Source organism: Puntigrus tetrazona, chromosome 25, assembly GCF_018831695.1.
Source record: "Puntigrus tetrazona isolate hp1 chromosome 25, ASM1883169v1, whole genome shotgun sequence".
Classification (NCBI taxonomy): domain Eukaryota; kingdom Metazoa; phylum Chordata; class Actinopteri; order Cypriniformes; family Cyprinidae; genus Puntigrus; species Puntigrus tetrazona.
In genome coordinates this window covers 10702995-10721371 of record NC_056723.1, presented here as the reverse complement: position 1 = coordinate 10721371, position 18377 = coordinate 10702995, and the positions used below count along the sequence as shown (strand labels likewise).

General features: G+C 35.9%; 1 protein-coding gene across 20 annotated transcripts in view; it reads left to right on the top strand.

The window, feature by feature from the left end:
- The window catches only part of cadps2 (Ca++-dependent secretion activator 2), a 122195-nt gene that overhangs the window by 50243 nt on the left and 53575 nt on the right, over window positions 1-18377 (top strand). For all 20 annotated transcript variants that reach the window (XR_006248148.1, XR_006248149.1, XM_043228815.1 and 17 more), the window contains exons 4-8: window positions 3470-3550; window positions 4394-4624; window positions 4891-5012; window positions 12887-12998; window positions 13407-13546. Coding sequence is in view for 18 of the 20 variants with exons in the window: in XM_043228815.1 (XP_043084750.1) it covers window positions 3470-3550; window positions 4394-4624; window positions 4891-5012; window positions 12887-12998; window positions 13407-13546 (686 nt within the window). In the remaining 2 variants the exon portion in view is untranslated. The remainder of the gene's footprint in view (window positions 1-3469; window positions 3551-4393; window positions 4625-4890; window positions 5013-12886; window positions 12999-13406; window positions 13547-18377) is intronic.

Genomic DNA, 18377 nt, shown 5'->3' with positions numbered 1-18377 from the left:
ATAAAAACAAGAAATACTTAGATTTGTCAGCTCTTACAAAAGCTTACCAAGCAGATTGTTACTATAAATAAAACACAAAATACATATTCTATTATGTTCTGTTATGTTATGTCATATTATGTAAAAAAAAAAAATTGTAATCCAAAATTGTTATTAATCATTTTAGTTGTAAATAATTACAATCATATTTTAATCACGCTGTATTTAATGTCATTCGATACATGTCGTGCATTTTGAATATGTAAAACGCAACGTTTTTTGAATTTTAATTTGTTTTTTGCAAAAAGATCTTAAAAATGCACGCTCCTGCATTCCATTAAGTGCAGAACGTGAGCAAAATGAATTACATTAGCACACCTTGCAGATGATTAGGATAATAAATGCACCTTGCGAGAGTAACAGATGGGTCATTTTAGCAGAAATGATTTAGCAGCAATATGCAAGTGCAAGCAATGAAGCTGAAACACAATCTGATTGGCCCTGATCCTGACTTCAGGTCCAACCTTATCTTAATTAAATGTCACAGTTCTTGCAGCATGTATTCAGACGTATATCTCACAGTCTAAATAGCACGGTGACAGCAAACACAAGAGTTATTAGACGCTAATTAGTTATAAATAAGCTATGAATGTTGTTGATTATCTGCTTTTGCACAAGCCCTAATTACCTGTCAGAAACTGAAATAGATGCACCTTAAATTCTTAATTACTAGCCGGTATCGCAATGCATGTTTCATTTGCTTTCCCATGTTCTTTTAATTTTCCGTTTATGCATGTATTGCTTGCGAAGTGAAAAATATCCTTCAAACCGAACAGACCTGAATAGCAGTGCTGTGAAATGTTACGCACAAATTCCAGCTTAGAAGAAAACCCAGAGGATGGTAGTTTTGATCACATCCCACCCTGACCTTGACCTCCTGTTGTTGCTGGGGTCGTTAGGTCTATTATTAGTGGAGTTCACCAGCGCTTTTCATCCCTGTAATGCTCTCATTACTTCCTGCGTCTTTCAGAGGTGCACTTCCTTTAACACAGCGATTGGCCTCTTTCCATCCGTCCAGACATGGCTAACTGCATCATTAAGGCCTCCCACATACGACCAGACCTGCGCCCGGCTCACAAGAGGACTTCATCTGCTCTGCTTTCTCCCACACGCTTCTTCTGTGAGATTGTGAGGCATTTGTGGATTTGCATATGTTAATAGAATGAGTCGATAATGAAGGTTGATGTGATGGGAGCAGTAGATCTGCTCAGTAGAGCATGGCAGACATTAGCCGGCCTCATTACAGACACCAGCACTCGCTCTTTACATGCTCTTCTGCTGTTTACAGCATCGGAACAGAATACAACGTTGTGTTGCAGAAGCAGATATTTATGTTTTTAGATGAGTTTTATTTTAGGGACGTTGCGATCTGGTCCGATTCAAGTCAGTGAATGTTGAGTATATTGGATCTGGGCAGCAGTCTGATATTCCTGCAGGCTGTCATTCTGTTAAACAAGCAAGTCAATATCTAGAATAGAGTAGTTGTTTGTCCTATTGCTTGTAATTTGTTTCTCATTTTTATTTAATCGCTTTATTCGTTTTTTTGGGGGGGTACAAGTAGAACTTCTGAGCGTGTAAGTACAAACTTCCCAGAAGAAACTGAGGCTGGGATTATTTGGTATTTGTATGTTTTGTGCTGGTTTTTACACCAAAAAACATCATCATTTAAAAGCTATTTTCGGTCCGTTTTTTTAACACGCTCATCAACACGCTCTGTTTGAATAGACGTGGCAGATTATATATATCCACGGCTCTGATTGGCTAACAGTTGTGTGTGTTTGACAGTCTGCGTCCAGATGGATAGGTAAAAAAAAAAATGCAAACTAAATGCTTAATACATATCAAACAATCAATAAGCTAATACATAAAATATTAGACATCACTTTGGTGAGTATTGTGACGAGTAAATGCAGTCAGTTACGTCTTAAATAGTCATAAACGGTTACAAAAATATTGGATGTGTGTTGGTATGTATAAGTAGTCAGTCTAATTATGCTAATAGAACAACAAAAGAAAACACGAGAAACAGTCACTGAGTAACTTCTGTAATTTGAATAGGTAATTGTGTCTAATTACTTCATACAGTAATACAGTTTTCATAAAGACAGTAAAACATTGTTTATTTAGGTAATTAGTATTGTTGTATCTAGTAGTCGCACTGAGGGCTAAACCCTCCTAAAGATTAGATCCCAGAACCGCCCCAGCAATTAATGCACTACAGTTGTCATTCATTTTAAGCAATTGTCAAATAAATGCACAATTATTAATAAACCATTTAAATTGTTATTATATGCCTTTAATTGTCTTCGTCCTGTTAAGTGCACAAGCACACACATAAAGCTTGCCACAGCGCACATCCACAAGTAATAATTATGAACGTTTCAGTGAAAGCAGCAACATTTGAATATTTTGATCAACTAGTGCTTTCTTTAAGTCGGCGCCACTCTTCTCTGCTGTAGTGATGCGTCTGTAGGCTATGCACGTTTCATTAGTATTTCCTAATCGGAGATGATTTGTTTTCAATGTAAATTGCTTCATTCGAAAGTAGACATTACTTCATCTATAGATATATTTTTTTATTTGCTAGTTGTTTCACGCTCATGTTCACTGTCCGAGACAACATAACATAATAACATTTTTGTCGAACCAAACCAACGATTAGGGGGCAGCCCTATAATTTATTATTATTATTTTTTAGAAAATGCATAATAGCGCCCCCTATCATGCACCAGTGAAAACACTGGGAACCGGAAAATCTGAGTTAATATAACAAGCCACACATTGAGGTACAAACTGTTTTTGTTGCACAAAAGATGCAGGGTTTGTCAGGGGTTTGTTCAAATCGCAAATTATGAGTACCACTTAATTTATAAAAATAAAAAAAAAATGAACTTTGGGTGAGCAACAGTTTTGGTGCAGCAATAGTGCAGCGTGAAATGGAAGCAGAGTCCGTCCTACTGCTGCCGAAGGGAGAAGAGCTTATCAAGTGGAAACAGTGCTCTGGTGGGGGTGGTGTGTGTGTGTGTGTGTGAGTGTGTGAGATACAGAGAGATTTCCCACTCATGGAGAGGAAACCCTGTGTTGACAACATGCCAGCAGTGCTGTGTGGGTGTGTTTGTGTGTCACTTTTGTGTGTGTGTGTTTCACACTCCAGAAACGCTTCATTTGAGGGCATGCCAGAGCTGCTCAGTGAACAGATAAAGACATTAAACGTTTTTTATGATCTCATATCTCCTCGGTACGGCCCGTCCAAGTACCACCGCTGTTTCACAAGGCTCAAAAGAGACTACATGACTAATCAGGGTAGTTATTAAGCCCATCTTGTCTGTCTTTTCACCGCGGTCAGCTTTGATCTATCTAGATCTACCTGGGTAAAGGGTTTAGTAAGCCGTGTCAAATAGATAAGCTTTGTCTTCTGTTCTCCGTGCAGCTGGACAACGTGGACGAGCAGGCTGCTCAGATCCGCAGAGAGCTGGACGGGCGACTGCAGCTGGCCGAGAAAATAGCCAGAGTAAGAAAACTTCACCTGTTTTTCCCTATTACAGTAAAAAGATAAGACAAGTTTGTTCGTGTTGAAAAAGGAGTGCATATCAGTGTTTTTTTTAACATAAAAGCTGCAGACAAAGGACTTGTACAAATCTTTTTGATGAGTTTGTCAAAACGATTTGTCTTGAACTTGCTGTTCAGTTTTCAATCAGACTCAGATCCATTACAAAGTATAATAATGTATAATAATATATAATAGCAGCAACAACAAAAATATTTAGAATTTATAAACACACACACACACACACACACACACACACAGAGCAGTTATTCAGAGCCATTGTAGAATAAGTCAATAAATAAATAAACAAATATCATGAAAAATGATAATATTACAAAATAAAAATTATAGAGCAAAACATTGTTTTGGCTATTTTTATCATTTTGTGTTTTAAGTCATATTGTGTGCTGTTGAATACATGTGAAAAACTTTTAACTTAAATATTTATGAACTAATAAAGAGGAATAAAAGTATATGTTACCGATAATTTTAATAAAAATTAATATATATTAAATTAGTTTTGCTATTTATTTTGCACATTGTGGACTTGTGAATTATTCAGAGCCATTATTGAGTTGATATTAAATAATATAAAATATACAATTTTTAGTGTATTAATTCAGTATTAATACTGCATAAGTAAATTATAACAAATGTAAATTAATATTAAATAAACAACAATAAAAACACACACTTCCAATTTAACCGTTGGTCTTTTGAGTAACACATTTTTGACTGATTATAAGGTTGTACAACTGTACAGGTGCCTTAAACAGTGATCATCATGTTATCTGCTGCGTCTGATAGGAGAGGAAGTTTCCAAAGTTTATTTCCAAAGACATGGAGATGATGTACGTGGAGGAGCTCAGGTCGTCTGTTAACCTGCTGATGGCAAACCTGGAGAGCCAACCTGTGGCCAAAGACTTCAAGCCCAAAATCAAGCCCAAACTCACACCCATGAACAGCTTCCTGGACATCGGCGATGAGAACGACTTGCCTCTCTCCAAATCTGACGTAGTGCTGTCGTTTTCTTTGGAGGTAGATATTTGATGCCGGAGATGCCATCCTTGCCGGTTGCGATAGTTGTCAAACATTTCGATGGTTCGGTAAAAAAAAACATGAATTCCACACACAGTAAATAAAGTGTTTGAAGTAGGAATTTTAGAAATGACATTTTCAGTAATCGGGTTGTATAAACAGCTAGTTTGCCAAAAAGCACTTCACGAAAAGCCCAAAAATAGGAAATCTAAATTGTCGCTCTTTTCAAATGTCATGTGAAGTCTCTGCATGTTTCTTTTGCTCAGATTGTGATCATTGAAGTGCAGGGGCTGAAATCCGTTGCTCCTAACCGGATCGTGTACTGCACCATGGAGGTGGAGGGAGGAGAGAAGCTCCAGACGGATCAAGCCGAGGCCTCCAGACCACAGTGAGTACGGTGAAAACAATAAAACACATAGAGGACCTTAACATGATACACACACACTACTAACATTAAACCACACAAGGATCATGTGATCCTGAAGACTATAGTAATGATCCTGAAATTTCAGCATGAAGTAAATGCAAAATTAAACTATATTCATATAAAAGAGTAATTTAAAATTGTAATAATATTTCTGTTTTTGACCAAGTGAATGTTTCTGTAAGCCTTTCAGAAATTAAAAAGAGCAACAGCCTGAGACTTTTAAAACATAATAAATAAATAAATATATCTTAGCGACTCCAAACTTTGTAAAAAGGTAGACTTTAAGATAAGGTTAGCAAACCCAAAGGTCAGTCCTCAAGCTTGGTCATACAAGGTCACAATGAGAAACAGAAATTCAATATCATACCCAGTATTGTACCATAAATGAAAAATAAAGGTCAAAAACAAAACTACAGGAAGTCTGTTCCTTCATTATTTCTGCTAATTGTATTTTTAATTCTTGTAAACACCACTTTATATTTTGTGAGATGCATTTTTTTTATTTCTTATTTATTAACTTACAATCCTTTTTTTTTTTACTGTGACGTGGAAAAAGGTCGAAACCCCACATCATATTCTGGTAGGGGCTCCCCCTGGTGGTTAGGAGTTCTTTAATTACATTTTTTTTATTAAACAGATGCAAGTCCAGGTGCCAGTGATTTTTTTTTTTTTTTTTTTTTTTTTTTTTTTTTTTTTTCAAAATGTTCCTACATGTCTTAAAAATAGCATATATGAATGTCATTGTAGGTTAACAGCATGTTGAGTTATGTTAATTAAAGCCTTTTCTATCTATACAGTCATTTTCTTTTTTTATTTAAACATACACAATGTGCTAATCTGTTTAACTTTTTTTTTTAAGGTCACTGCTCTATTTTCATTCTATAGTACGCTGACTTACAAATCTCACACTTTCTTTTTATCTTCAAACCTTGAGCATGAAATCGCTCTTATCTCATCAGCTCCCCATTAGCGTAGTGACTTGTTTTGACACTGCAGACACATTGAAAATACGCCAGCTGTGCAGCTCTGAAGTGCAAATGCAGCTCTGTCACACCGCCGAACCCAGAATGACACTCTTTATGTGCGAGCTACAGAAAAGCGAAGCGGTCATCGTTGGCTGCGGTGTTTTGTGTAAAGTTAAATGAATCTCTGGGTCCCTTTTGAGCCCGTAGCTTATCTGCACTAATGATGCATCTGACCTGAACTGACTAACATTGCAAAGATGTAATATTTATTAAGTGGACAGTGAGCTCGGAAATGTAATAATTGGACGCGGAGTCATCTAGAATGACGTCTGTGGAGGTTTTCTGCTTTTGTCGATTAAGGAATGCATCTCATTGTGCTTTTCTACTTTTCTATAGATAAGGTCACAGAGAAATTTCAGCAATTTTATTTATTTATTTCGATTTTTTTTGTGCAGGTTGCAAACAGGTTCTTTGTCGTTTTCAATGATTCCGTTATGAACGAATAGCTTCATACTTTTAAAGCAGGCGGCTTTCTGTTAGTCAAGCAGCAATTTAGCGAATTCCTGATTGCATTTATTACTAGATTTTGACTGCAAATATTCGTAGAACTTTCTAAAAATCATGCACCTTGTATGATGAATTTGGACACTGGCAAAAGCCTTGATTTACTAACAACTCGTACACCTGCGACGTTAATCTTTGTTTGTAAAAAAACGTCAGTGCCAACACAAAATGTGCATGTCTTGGAAGCTTACGTTAATCAAAACTTAAAATTCAATTTGTGATTCCAGGGGAAAGTTTGCAACATTTTATTTTCCTTTATTACACACAGTTTCCTTTAAAGACTGGGAAACTGAGGCTTTGTCTTCATAGATATATATATTTGCAAAACACGTATATGGATAGCTCACCCAAAAATGAAAATTGTCATTAATAACTCATTTTGTTCCAAAGCTGTAAGTCTGCTCGTCTTCAGAACACAAATATGATTTTATTGTAAGAAATCTTTCTGACCCTCCATAGACAGCAGCGCAACTGACACATTCAAGACCCAAAAAGAACGACATTAAAATAGTCCGTGTCACATCAGTGCTTCAGCCTCAATGTTATGAATCTACAATAACAGCTCTATTACAGTGATGTCAAAAGTACTGAGATTTTAAAAAACGTCAATTTGAGTGAATTATTAAATAGCGCTGATTGTTCAAAGCCGTTCACACACTCAACAGATATGACTCTCTCAGATATGAGCGTTCTCCACTGAGCGCTCACACAGAAACCAAAGTCAGTACTTCGAACAACAATACGCTCAGTACATCTCCCCCATATTTATACATTTCGTGATTTTAATTTTAGTTGATTAGGTTCCATGTTTGTTGAGCGGTTGTGAAGTTATTATTTATAGAAGCTGTTGCTATCGGTAGTTTTCACACTGTTTTATTGCACTTTGATTGCGGACTTGAACCCATTGCTACTTTGCCAAGGTAAATACGGGATTCTGTTGGTTTTTCTCAGAGAGCTCCTGAATCAGTCTCTAAGCGTTCCAGTATAGGCGCGATATGACAAGGAGGAGGAATTCATCAAGCCTAGATGAGCTTCCTCGCTCTCGGGGAAAGGCGGGTGGCCTTTAAGAGTGTTGTGTTGAATAGAAAGATGACTCAGATCACACTCGTTTGCCCAGCCATTTAGCAATATATGCTAAACAGATGCAAAGAGCATACAGTCTGGAAGTATCTATCTGTATTTATTTTATTTGCATTTTATTTGATTGCGTTTCATGATCATTTTAGCTAAATCTTTCTGTGACCCATTTATTTATTTATTTATTTGCCATTAAGAAAGATCCAATGCATGATCTTTTCGGACTGGATTGCTTTTGTGAAAGTAACCATTGTACGCAAATGGATAAGATGACCTCTGTAAAACATTTCTTAACTACAACCTAGCATGTTATTGGCAACTTTGTGCTGTGCACTTTGAGGATGCCAATTGTTGGGGTTTTTCCCCTCTTATATTACATTTCTAAGACAGCTATTATTCCCATTTTTCTCCAGCAGACACTGGAAATTGAAATGTCACTTGTAATCTCATCAAGGTGACTCAGTGGCGTGTGAGATGATTTCAGTGTGTTTATTGTGCCGTCACCTGCTGGAGTCGTGTGGTTCAATCCGATAACGCTCACATTTGACCTCACAGTATGATGTTAATTAGCACAGAGGAATCGCATCTCGCCGATCCCAAGATTCATGCCTGTGACCTTTTTTTGTTAGGTGGGGTCTGTCAAAAAAAAAAAAACATACCTTAAAATTGGGTCTGATTATTTTTAAAGACTTTAAAGCTAAATTACTCCACTGACTAAAATTATAAAGGAGCCATAATGTATGAATTACTTTTTATTTATATATATATATATGACCACTTCTTTCAATATAATAGGTGTTGCAAGGGAAAGTTCCTTCTATCGAATATATGTCAGACATACGTGATTGTATTATACTGCAATTAAATTAGAATTACATTTTAATCTTGCCAGTGAGAAAAGGCATTAGACATAAGTCTTTTCTTAGCTTTGTGCGCATTACCTACAAATGAAAGCATAATGAAACCCATTTTCTTTAAGGTCTTCAGGCTTGTTTTTTTTTTATTATTATTATTATTATTATTTTTCCTTGCAGAAGTAGTCTTTGGTGAAACTTTCCCCTGCAAATATCCTGAGATTGTTAAAGCGAGATTATTATTCCCAAATAATGTCAGTGTCTGGTTCTGTTGACATGAGCATGTTACAAAGAAATGTGAGAAACGTTTTTGAAGTCGTTTTTTAATGTGAATACGGTATTGCATCATTATACCGATTTTTAATTAGATACAAAGATTCTGTGTTTTGTTGCTTTGGCAGCAGTTTGTTTAATAAATAGTCCTCCCTATCTGTTTCAGGGGTTCAGACAGTCTCTAGGTGGTGAGAGGTCAGGTTTAGACAAGTAACATCAACAGACCTCCAAAAATATCCATCCACCGAGGAAGCTCCCCGAGGCGAGTTTAGGCTCTAGACGGTGTCAGTCAGAGTGAAGACTGAAGGATTGTGTCTGTCTGTGCCAATGACCGCAGCTGGAGCTGAAATTTAGTGTTGGTTTGGACCAGTCATTCATACAGTAGACATGCTTTTCTTACTTAAAGGAGTAGCTCACCCAAAAATAAAATGGGCATCATTTGCTGACCCTTGAGTAGTTCTAAACCTGTATTAATGTCATTGTTGGGCTGAACAAAAAGATATTTTCAAGAAGGTTTGTAACCAGGCTGTTTTGTTTTGGGTCACCAAACACTTCCATGGTATTTTTGTCCTACTGTGGAAGTCAATGGTAAATAAATGATGACAGAATTTGTTTCATTTTTTGGTAAACCAGTTCTTTAAACTGGAATATAAGTCCACACTATAGGGGCTATAGTTACTAAGGCTAGACTAACTCTGTACTTGATTTGGTTGCACTTTTAGTTCTTAAGACAGCACTTAACTTAGCTTGTAAACTTTCCATAAATAGCTTCTATACCTTTAATGATTCAGCAGCAGCCTTGAAGTTCACGATTTCCTCTCATAACTAATTGTAAAAACGGGTTTCCACTGAAATATGATAATTGGCAAATCATGAAATAATGTAATGTGTATTTTTATATGTAAGTGACATTCAGAAATCCAATTTGAAATGAATAAAGAGCAAGAAAAACGAAAAAGGAAACACAGCAAATGGCATTCATTTATTATAATTGATTTTATCTGGCATGTACAACACAGAGTGTGCTGTTTACGTCAGGTTTGTGTTTTGATCTGCAAGTCACTTATTCACATGTTCTCTCTTTTAAAATATAAACAAGTGTAAATATCAGCAGTATCGGATGTCTAATGGATGGAAGTTTGTCAGGTGAAACATGAGCTTATTGATGCATTTCAGTCAATTTTGTTGTTTTATGCTGACCGTCAATCTGAGTCTTCCATGAATATTTATTTAAATGTAGAGCTATGTTTCAACTAAGTTTAATTGTGCAAATTGCAAGATATTTTGAATGAGTCCATCTGCCTTCAGTGGTTCAACTGTAATGTTATGAATACTTTTTTGTACTCAAAGAAATAAAAAATAACGACTTTTAATTAGTCTCCTCTGTGTCTCTCTGCATCACCTTCTCACCATTTTGGAGAGTATCCGCTGGACGCAAACTGTAAATACATGTGTGAAAAACATATCCTTGTGTCGCAGCTGACAAAGAAGAACGTACTCTGTTTGAGTTCGGTGGATACTCTCCAAAATGTCGCTCCGGTGATGCGGAGAGACGCAAAAGAAAACGAATTGTTGGATACAATTATTTTTATTTTCTTTGCGTACAAAAAGCATTCTCGTAGCTTCATAACATTACAGTGGTAACCACTGGTGACAAATAGACTATTCTGACAATGTCTTTCATGCTTTTCTGGGCCTTGACAGTTGACAAGATTTGGCTGGGTAACATTAGCTCCCCTGACGGTTGATCCTGAGAACATCTTTCTCCATTGACGGCTTGTATTCTGCCGAAAGCCAGTTGAGATCAATGAGAGCTCTACCAGATATTGCAGACTTCCCTGGTATAACATCATGAGGCCGACGGACACCCAGCCTGGATTCACGCAGAGGCTCAGACACCATAGGCTGTGTAATCAGACAGTGATTCAGCAGTATGACTCAGTGTTTGTTGTAGATGGTCTAGACTAGCTGTGAAAAGAGTGTGTCTGTGTGCTGAATCATGATTAAGGATTTTAATTTGATTCAAGAGATTCAGTGATTTCAGCTTTTGTTCTGCTGAAGGATGTACTTTCTTTATCAGTATATATACCAATCTTATATGTTAGTTCAACCAAGAGTACATACTGCACAGTTCGTCTGCATTGCAGGCCTCATTTTATTGCTTATATTATATAGGCAACATGCTTGGTTTGCCATATGACATTCAAAATACTGTCTGGGGGCTTTATTGTTTTAGACAGCAGAAGAACTGAATTAAATGTGGGAGTCGACTCCTACAGTCAATTGGCAACAAGCAACTGTTGGCTCTGTGACAGAAAGAGTTAGTTTGATTACGCTGTTGTATGTTCACGCAGCTATAGGTATACAGTATGTCTGTTTTTTTTTTTTGTAGTGATCTTATTTCAGAAAGCCACACATAGACATGCACCGATATGCAAGCATGCTATACATAAAGATGACTCTCAGTTCCACTCTGCAAACTTTCCTGAGAGACTTGCTTTTAGAGTCAGTGTTTGTTTTTACGGCTTTCTTTTGGAGCCATGTTTTTAGAGTCAAACTGTTTAAAGTTTTGTATTTGAGTCGAATATTGTTTTTGCACTCGGGATTTGTTTTAGACCTTCTTTTGGACTCAAGCTGTGTCTTTAACTTTTTTGGGGGGCTGGAGGTGTCTAAAAACTTTTCGGTTCTGCTTTTGGAGTAAAGCGATTTCTTAAAAACTAGTTTTTCGTTTTGCTTTTCAAGTTTTTGAACTTTGAGTCAGAATAAATAAATGCTATGCTGAAAACCAAAACTGAATGTTTGAAACGTATGTTTGATCAGTTTAGACTTCTCAAATCATCATGACTTAGCCTAAGATAAAATCTATAGATATAAAACATCCCAAACATATAACTATGTTAAACCTAGATAAACATGCTGGGCAAAAAAATGAATCATCCGAAACGAAGCGAATACATGCTTGGTTATGAAGTACAGTCGAAGGGCAGCAAGAGAAGCGATGTATGACTTTCTTAGTGCTAAAAGTCGGACAACATAATGAGAAGATGGCTGTAGACGAATAAAACTTCCTAAAGACGCTTTTCTTTGTCCTCTCCGCTTTAGCTCCAATGCCTTCACTCTGTTAGTAGGCCATAGCTACCGAAAGAGTTTACAAATGGCTAAGACAAAATTTTATGCCATCCCGTTAAGATGTAAACATACCCATGCTTATTATTACGCCGGGGCCGCTAGAAGAGTTTCTTATCGCAGATTTTCCTCGATTTCCAAGGCATTTAAACTCATGGTACGGCATTTGGTTTAAGCCTATGCTTATATCCATTGTGTCCTGCAAGTTCTTTCATTTGCTGTGGTCAGCATATCAGTATTTTATTATTCGAGTTGTGTATTTTGAGTTGTCTAGCCCACCAACTCTTTTACGTCATCGGAATAATGGCTCTCCCCCACAGTCCAAAATGAGTAAAATTATTTGAATTTTTTTAATAACATACACCATTAATAGGTTGTCTTCTAAATATTTCAGTAAGGGACATAATTTGCATTATGTTAAGATATAGGTCTTAATACCCCAGGGGTCCCTTTAAACTTAGCATTCACATACATTAAAAAACACGCTTTTTTTTTTACAATTTTTAGTGAAATGGAAATTTTGAATAATGAAAAGTAGTTGTTCCTGCTTACTCTTTTCATCAGTGTTTGAACCATCAAAAAGGAAACCACATTTCTTGAGAAACAAAAATTGAATGGACGCAAAAATACAGACCTTTTTGGAGCTTTTTCTTGTTTTTTTGAAGTCAAGGCATGTCTTACAATAAGTCTTGTTTTTTGTTTTGTTTCGTTTTTAGTCATGTTTTGCCTTGTGTTTTGGAGTCGCCTTTAGCTCATGTTTTACGTCTTGTTTTTGGACTCGTTTCTCGCCGCCGTTGTTTTTTAAGTCGGGTATTGTTTTTGTATTGTACGTTTTACAAAAGCGAACGCTTATCATCCCACATACTAATTCGATCAAACAAAGACAGGAAATATTCAGCGGCCGATCGGGGTCTGGAGAATGAATGCAAAATCAAGTCTCCTATTGTGACGGCTGATTTGTTTTCTTCTTCTGCAGGTGGGGCACGCAAGGAGATTTCACCACCACGCACCCCTTGCCCGCGGTCAAAGTCAAACTCTTCACCGAAAGCACTGGAGTCCTGGCTCTGGAGGACAAGGAGCTGGGCAGGGTGAGACCACGGTCTGTCCTTCTGAGCTTTACATCGAGCTGCACAACGTGCTCAATTATTGGCTGATGTTGCGGGAACAGATGTTCTGCACACAGTGTGTGAACCGTGATGTGCGTGCACATGTGTTTGTGTGTGTGCGAGAGGAAAGTGAGCTACAGGCGAGGAAATCTCTAGTCATTAGGGCTCGCGCTCCCAGAGTAACAGATGGAGACTCCCCATTAGAGACTCGCACCAAACAGACTGCACCTCCTCCCTCTATTTTCTCCTGCCGTCTCTCCCCGTTCATCAGGCTAACCCCTTTTTCTCTCGTCTCACATCATCCCTTTCACACCTTTCTCTCCAGTTGCTATCCAGGTGTGTCGGTTCCTAATAACGTGCTTCTCTCTTACTTTGTCTCGTTCTGTCCAGGTGGTCCTTCACCCCACCACAAACGGGCCCAAAACGGCGGAGTTGCACAAGATGGTAGTGCCTAAGAACAGCCAGGACGTGGATCTGAAAATCAAACTGGCGGTCCGCATGGACAAACCCCCCAACATGAAGCACAGCGGGTACGTCTGTAATGAAAGAGATATCAGTGCATCTTCACACGTTATTATAGAAGCCATGAGAAGAGAGGAAACAAAATTGCACTAATGATTCAACTAGAAATAGAAATAGAATATATATATATATATATATATATATATATATATATATATATATATATATATATATATATATATATATATATATAATTTGAGAGAAAAGAAAAACTCCATTCAGCTGCTGGAAGTAAATTGATATGAATGAGGGCAAAGGCATCGGAAAAAATGTGGTTAGAGTGCCACCTTGTGTTTTTTTTTTTTTCTTTGTTTTCTTCTGCTCATGTCTCTCGGACTCCCAAGAGCCTCTCAGGAAACAGTATCTTGTCCCTGATGCCTTAAGATTTCCCTACACTTGCTCTTTTGATTTGTATTGTTTTGTTTTGTATTATATTATATTATATTATATTATATTATATTATATTATATTATATTATATTATATTTAAATAAGTAAATAGAAAATAAATAAAATACATGTTTTAATATTACGTTTATTAAATGTTTTATTGTTTTTGTATTTTTGTTTATTTAAAATATACATATTATATGCATTTGTACAAAGAAATAAAACATTTAATTTTATCTAAATGGCAGCATTAAATAATTGTTTTTATAACAAAAAATGTTTTAAAACTAAATTACAGGGGTGGAAAACATTATTAATTAATTATAATCAAAAAAATTCAAATAAATAACAACATTTAAATAAAAAATGTACAATATTAGACATAATAAACCAAAACTTGATCATTAAAAGTGTGCTTATATTTAATTTACTGTTCACAAATTAGTTTTTTAAAAGCAACAAAATTACAAGCGAGGAAAAACAGATTATAAATTAAAAAGTAAATAGTACATATTTAACGTTTAATTTTTAAATAATCTATTTAAAAACATAGCTTTTTAAAATACGTTGGTCAAGAATTCAGATTCAAAATTACAAGGGAGGGAAAAAAATGACTGTCTGTCTGTATTTACTCCAGAATGAGCTCTGTCAGTAAATGCCACAGTTCTCAGAAGTGAAGATGTGCGGGACCAGCTGCTGGGGTCCTTCCCTCAGCAGGACGGGGTCAGGGGTCAGATCAGTGCCATCAGCCTGCTAATTACAGAGAGGCCCCGTGTGCTTCCTCTATAGAGCGGCTCTCTGAGAGGCCTGCTGTAATTGGCAGAAGCCTCTTCAACCTGCAATTACCTTTTTAATGGACCTCACAAGACATTGCGGAGGACCACTTACACTTACTCGGACCATTCTCACACAGATACTGTGCTGAGACACCCGAGACAAATTTATATCAATTCTGACATTTTATGCCTTTTCTTGGTTTGCTGTATCTACTCACTCTCTTTACATAAACACTTTAGTTAATAAAACTAGAAAATTGTCGTTCACGTTTATGAGTTGAAGAAGTCATAACAACTTTCTTTTAGCCCTGAGTTTCAAAGTTTATGCCATGCTCGTGAGAAAACAAGTCTGATGCAGTGGATGAGAGGGATGGGGAAAAAATATAGTCCCAGCCTTAAAGCTGAATGTACAATACACACTTTCCCATAAGTTTTCATTATTTAACATTATGTTAATGCATTAACGAACAGTAACCAATTATGTGCAAGACATTTAGGTTACGATTAACTTTGTTACACCGTAATTATACATTTAGTTACTGAGTAATTATAATTAACTACATGTACTTACTGTAGTGTTAGTTTTTATTAATCCTTGTTAGTTGATATAAAAAAATGCATGGTTAATATTAGCTCAAGTTCATTAAATATTTAAGAGATAATAAATGCATTAGAAGTATTTTCATTATTTCTTGTTGACTAATGTAGTTAAATAAATTAAAAAAAAAAAAAAATGTTACGAAAGTATATTATTAAATTTTGATAGAATCTAACCTAACATAAAGATTTTAAATATACATAAGATAATAATTTTAATAAAAACATGAAGCAGAAACACAGCATTATTCATCGCTTTGTAAAAATAAAAAGTTTGACATTTTTAATTATTGATACATTTTGCTGAAAAGCTGCATTTCCATCTTGCTTCGACCAAAGCTGTCATTGTAATTATGACTGTTTGACTCATACGTACATCACAATGATCATATTTACAAATTCAGTGCTCATGAACAGTCTGCTAGAAAATTTGTTGCAATTAATTACTTTATTTCCTCATTTACAGTGAAATATGTATATTAGTTTTTAATTGTACAATACATATATATATTGTTTTTGTTAATCTGATATATGGGGTGATATGTATGTTTATTTAAAAATGCATACAGTCGAGATTTTATTGTACACATATTTACATATTCATATCATTTATATTATAAATAAATGTATTGAATTGATGAATTTATTTTGAAAATGAATTTATGAAAGTATATACATGCATGTTTGTATTTATATATACATGATAAATATAAACAACATGCATATTATGCAAAGATTAATTTTTTTGAATGCGACTAATCGTGATTGACAGCACTAATATTAAAAACACAAAAACAAAAATCGAAAACCACTCAATCTACACTCTTTATTCTTAATTTTGTGAAAGTAAAGTTTAAATCCTTCTTTAATTAAAAAAAACAAGTTGCATTGCCTTCTGTCTTTGACCAAAGTGACTTGAACACATTCGACTGGTGCATAAGAAGTTTCCAGCAGGACTGTGACTCGCGCTGCATACTCCAAATCCTCCGAAAGTCACATTTGTGCGAGGAGCAGGCTAAAATCATGATGCTTTTTGCTCTCATTTGAGATTCGTAAGACCGTTTCAGTCTTAGGTTTTGTCCAATTACTCATATACCCGCACGCATCCACAAAAACAAACACCTGATGACTGTCCCAGCGCACAGGGAGAGAGAGAGGGAGATTTTTTAGGTTGAGTGCACCCCATTAAAAGAAGCCATCTGTTTATCAGCAGAGCGACTGAAGAGTTGGGAGCCATTCAGTTTTGTGGAGTGACCCCAGCGTGGCCCTGAGAGAGAGAGCTGCCAGCTCCTGTCTGATCAGTCTGTCTCTGTCTCACTTATGCTCACTGGCTCTTTCTTTCTCTCCCCTGCTCCTTTTTTTACTTCTTTTTGTATCCCTTTAAAACCATCTTTGCCCTATTTCGTTTAAGGGCCAGGGCACACATTAAAGCCCTTTTTACACGTTTGAATTTTTCTCTTTTAACCTTACCCTTCTGTTACGGCCGCACATTGCATTTATGACTCATTGATTTATTGCGTGCTGTTTTTTTATACTGCCTATGCTAAAGCGCAGAAGACCGAAAGATAAAACATTGTAATAGGAGTTTAACAGACTGTTGTTATTGTTTTATTTCTATAACTTTATAGTATTTAGCAATATTTTTCTTGTTTTTTTTTTTTTTTTTTCGATTTTCTATTTATTTTAGTTTTTTTGTTATTAATTCATTCATTGTATTTTTTTTCCTCATCCTTTTTTTATTAATATATTTTGTTTTACTTCAAAATTGGATGAATTTTATTAATTTTAATAATGTTAGTACTTGCCAAGGCACCACTTTCCTAACCTTTCCCAGGTTTTTAAAAATTATTTTTACTAATATTTTTATTTTGAAATTTTATTTTGAAATTTTTAATCCAATATTAATATTCATTTATATTTTATTTAGTGCTGTCAAATGATTAAGTGTTCGTTTACATAATGTGTGTGTGTACTTTCCATGCAAATCACTCTTAAAATAACTTTAAAAACTTTTTTAAAACAATTTTAGAATATATTAATTCAGTAAACTTGTCAATGCCAATTGATGCAATAATGCCATTATTTTAAAACCACAGAAATCATTTCTGCTTGTGTTTCTCACACAAGGCCCAATAAAAAAATCTCCTTGCTGCAGTACTCCCGTTGATCCACACGGGGGCACTGCAACCGTTGTAATAACCTTTAACATCTCACGCGATCTCTTAATATGTTTAATTTGACTTTTTACAGTTAAATCTTGAGGTTAACATTTGTATCGCGTTTAAAAGCTCAATGCAGTATCATAACTTGCATCGTGAAATTTATCCGAGTGATAAACCTGTTGACATTTCCCGGAGAAGTACAGGTTACTTGTAAATTACGTCTTCTTGCAAACAGGTTGAGTAGATTAGAAAAAATCAAAAATCACATCAACATATAATAATAATCTGATTCCATATTTCAAATGTATTTATCCGGTGTTGTAATTTAGGCTATTATGATTTAATACCAATTGTTTTTGCAATTCTTTCACCGCTTGCAATGTTTTGTGACTTGATTTTGTTATTATTATTACTGCTGCTGTTTTGCATCTTCAGAAGATTGTTATTATGATTATATTACTACCGTTATTATTGTTCAGATTGAGCCGGAGTTGGCTGGAAAGTGCCTGCGGGGCGCCCGTTCACCCGGAGGTCGTCTCTCCCGCCGTTATCCGGCCATTGTTGCCGTCTAAATGGGATCATGTGTATCAGAAAGGTGTCGGAGAGTGAGCTGAAAATCACTTTCACAAGTGGATGATTACCTCTGCCACATGTTAACCCAGATTGGCCCGCTTCCATGCACTCATTGCTCCCTCAACCTTGACTGGAGCTTTTTCCCCCCACAGGCGCTGTGTGTCCATTTATGAAGAATTGATTTCGCCTCGCTCATATTTCTGCACACATCCTTTCTTTTTGTTACATTTCTAAGAATGTGTGCTTAATCAATAGCCAAAGATGTTAGATTTTTTTTTTTTCCTGTGAGCATGACAGAATTCAGGCGTTTGGGAAATGAATGAATGACTCCGTAAACTTTCT